At 46.5% G+C, this 3,307-nt stretch overlaps 1 protein-coding gene across 1 annotated transcript in view; it reads right to left on the bottom strand.

Moving 5' to 3' along the window:
- Positions 1-1,656: 1,656 nt before the first annotated feature.
- Positions 1,657-3,307, bottom strand: part of C6H10orf99 (chromosome 6 C10orf99 homolog) — a 7,397-nt gene continuing 5,746 nt past the window's right edge. Inside the window, exon 3 of the mRNA XM_005348593.3 lies at positions 1,657-2,288. Within this exon, the coding sequence (XP_005348650.1) occupies positions 2,203-2,288 (86 nt within the window). The 3' untranslated portion in view covers positions 1,657-2,202. The remainder of the gene's footprint in view (positions 2,289-3,307) is intronic.

Below are 3,307 nucleotides of genomic sequence, written 5' to 3'. Positions count from 1 at the left end.
ACTGCCTGGTGGTATAGATGACTAGCGAGGCTAGCGTTGCACTCTGATCTTTGAGCAAGATTTATTTGTTAGATCATAAGCAAAACATCACTATATCTTATTATTTGACAGTCACTTCTATATACTTGGTTTCCTGTCTGCTCTTTGTGAACAAAACTCTTCACTACTGGGAATGTTTTAAAGTCCATGGTGCTGATGCTGGAAGCCAGTGGAAGAGGACAGAGATGCTTGGTCTGTGAGAATCAGTATCCACCTTCCGGGTTGATGGGCCTTGGTGAGGTCTGACAGTGAGCAAATTCCAGGTAGAAACTATAGTAGACTCAGGATTTCCTTATTCCCTAGGCAAAGGATATACGTGAGGCAGAGGTGTGGGTGCGTTGGGGAGGAGCAGGTACTTGATCATAGTTCCCTTTTGATTCCTATGACCTTGGCTGCTCTCGGGCTGCTGTCCCCAGAAGGCGGACCTCCGTAGTAGCCTTTGTCAGGAAGTAGCTTTGAACTGCGGCACTGTAGTCTCTACTGTCCCCCTCCCCACAAAACTGCTCATTTCTCCAAGGACCAGCTGAGTCCTTCTGTAACTTATTCACGCTAACTGTCTTGTCCCCCTCCCCTCAGGGATACTGAGGCTTCTGTCCTGTCCTGCGCTTTCCTCGTGTCCATTGTGAGAATGGGATGGGCTTGTCCTTGAACTCTTATCTTTCTTTCTCCACGGAGAGCCAAGTATGCGGATAAAGTCCTATGTGGGTTTCATTGTTTCTTTCAAGGGAGAATGGAGGGGATATAGGATGAGAAACAGAAGCTAACAGCCCTCCCATTGCCAAGAAGATAGGGATTTCAGTCATGAAGAGCTCCTGAGAGGGTATGAAAGCACCGTGAATGGACTCTTACACTTGTCACCTCATGTTCTTTTTTTTTTTTTTTTTTTTTGGTTTTTTCGAGACAGGGTTTCTCTGTGGCTTTGGAGCCTGTCCTGGAACTAGCTCTGTAGACCAGGCTGGTCTCGAACTCACAGAGATCCGCCTGCCTCTGCCTCCCGAGTGCTGGGATTAAAGGCATGCGCCACCATCGCCCGGCTAATGTTCTTTTCTCAGATGTCAGAGGGCCTTGCTCTTTGAGTCTTGGGACCCAGGACCGCATCTGTTCTCCCTAGGAATGGGTAAGTGGAGCGGGGCGGGAGGGAAGGAGGAAGGGGACAGCTATGAAAGGGAGGTGGAAAGCTGGCCCATGACAAGACACAGGCCCTGTCCCCAGAGAAGCTCTGCTTATCAGACTCACACCTGATGGGCCTGGTGTTTTCACACAGCCCTGGCAGGAATACAGGAAAGGGGGTTTGTCACCTTACTGGGAGAATCCGCTTAGAAGGAGCTTTACTGAGACAAGCCTCTTTGACCTGAGCCACCTGTCTCCTTTGAGCTCTTTGCTCACTGTGGAGATAAACACTGCTCCAGGATGGGGCATTTGCTGGGCCTTTCTAAGCCTAGCAATTTGCAGGGACTCTACCCCTGGCTGCTTGCTCCTCTCATGTCTATTTTACAGAAAATTGGACTGTCAAGCCTACAGAGAAACCTGTCCAAAGACTGGGCTCTGTGTTTGAACTACTGTCTCTTTCTTACTGTAAGACTGGTCTGTGATGGAGTAGCCACCAAGCTATTCCAGAAACTTTCCTCTTAGCACAATGTTGTAGTTCAGGCCACATTACTTTCCCAGACAAGGATGCTCCACGCATAGTGTGTATGCCAATTTATTATTTATTATTTTTGATGCTCTCCTGATGATGAACATCAGGAAGTTACAGGAGTTGGTTCGGAGACCATTGGTTAAAGGCTAGGAATTTGGGACTGTCTGTGGGTGCCTGAGATGCTGTAGTCCTGGCTGATCACATAGAGGTCTTGCTATTCTGTGCTCTGGCCACCTTTGAAATCTCTAGAGTTGTAGCTCCCACAGGAGGAATCTTTGACTTTCACTTTGGAGGAGCCACGAAGACATGTGGGCCGAGCCTAGATCATGGTGACTCTGAAGGTTGGTGGTACCATTGGAACCAGAACGTAGAGAATTCTGGAATGTTCCTGGGTCTCTGAAGTGAAGTCTCCCAGTGTTACAATTCACTGGTGCCATGAAAATTGGCAGGGGACAAATCAAGGCTTCTGGTGTCTCCACAGCTGGGCATGAAGGTCATCAGGGTGCAGCTATGCTTCAGGTGCTCTATACCTGTGGGAGAGCACCGGGTACCACCCAGGACTTGGATGGTGGCTTGCTTTTGCATAGTCTGCAGATCCTGGTGTAGTTTCCTGGAGATGAGAGACAGCCGACAAGAAGAAGGGGCATGGGAAGGCAAAGTGAAGTGGAGAGAATAGGGTGAAGAGAAGAAGTCGTAGTTAAGGCGCATTCTTACACAAAAGAGTTTAAAGAAATCAAATAAGTGGATCTTACTGCCCTCTCTGGAGTCTACAGGGCCCTTTCTGGCATTGATTAAAATAACATTGAACAAAAGTTATTTGAGTGAGAACTAAAAGGGTTATTAAGTAATGGCAGTGAGATTATTTTTCTTTGTGTTTCAGGTTTATTCCTATCTGCATTGTAGTACAGAGGTTAATGGCATGGAAACTGAGGCTGAACTGCTCGGATTCAAAGCCTGAAATATTAACTAGCCTTCAGCTGACTAGACCTTCCACAAGTTTCCTGAAACTTCTTTGCTGTTTGGCCCCTCATTCATAAAAATATGAACCCTTAACAGTAGCGAATTTTCCGGAGTCTTGCAAGAATCAGAAGTGTTAGTGGATGTAAATATTAGTGAAATCAAACTTTAAGTACCATATTCATCCTCAACCTCATGCAATAAGCACAAACAAGATCCCAGGAGGCTATCACAAATATGCAAATGAGCAAATAAATAAACAAATGAATGTGATTGGCTATGATGAAAGACACACTCATCTGACATGCAAACTCACGGAAAACTATACTTAGTGTTTTGGTGGCCCACGGTGACGGTGAGGACAACTTCTCGCGTAGCCAAGGCTAATGAATAGAATTACAAGGATCAGGAAACTGTTTCCTCTAATTGGATCTCTTGGCAGTAGAATTGCCTGTTCTAGCCACCACCTCCTTCCTAGGGTTTATTGTTCTGGGTTTATTTATTGTATGTCCACCCTGGTATTGCTATCTTAAGATCCTCAAGTGATCCCTCTTCCCCAGTGGATGACCTTTATCACCGCAGTTAAATCCCCTTTTTAAAGACAGAGACAGTTGCGTGGCAGGCAGGGGTAGTGTGTGTGTGTGTGTGTGTGTGTGTGTGTGTGTGTGTGTG

The sequence above is a fragment of the Microtus ochrogaster genome, chromosome 6 (genome assembly GCF_000317375.1).
Source record: "Microtus ochrogaster isolate Prairie Vole_2 chromosome 6, MicOch1.0, whole genome shotgun sequence".
Lineage (NCBI taxonomy): Eukaryota > Metazoa > Chordata > Mammalia > Rodentia > Cricetidae > Microtus > Microtus ochrogaster.
The sequence above is the reverse complement of the archived record's forward strand: the minus strand, read 5'-3'. Positions and strand labels throughout refer to the sequence as shown.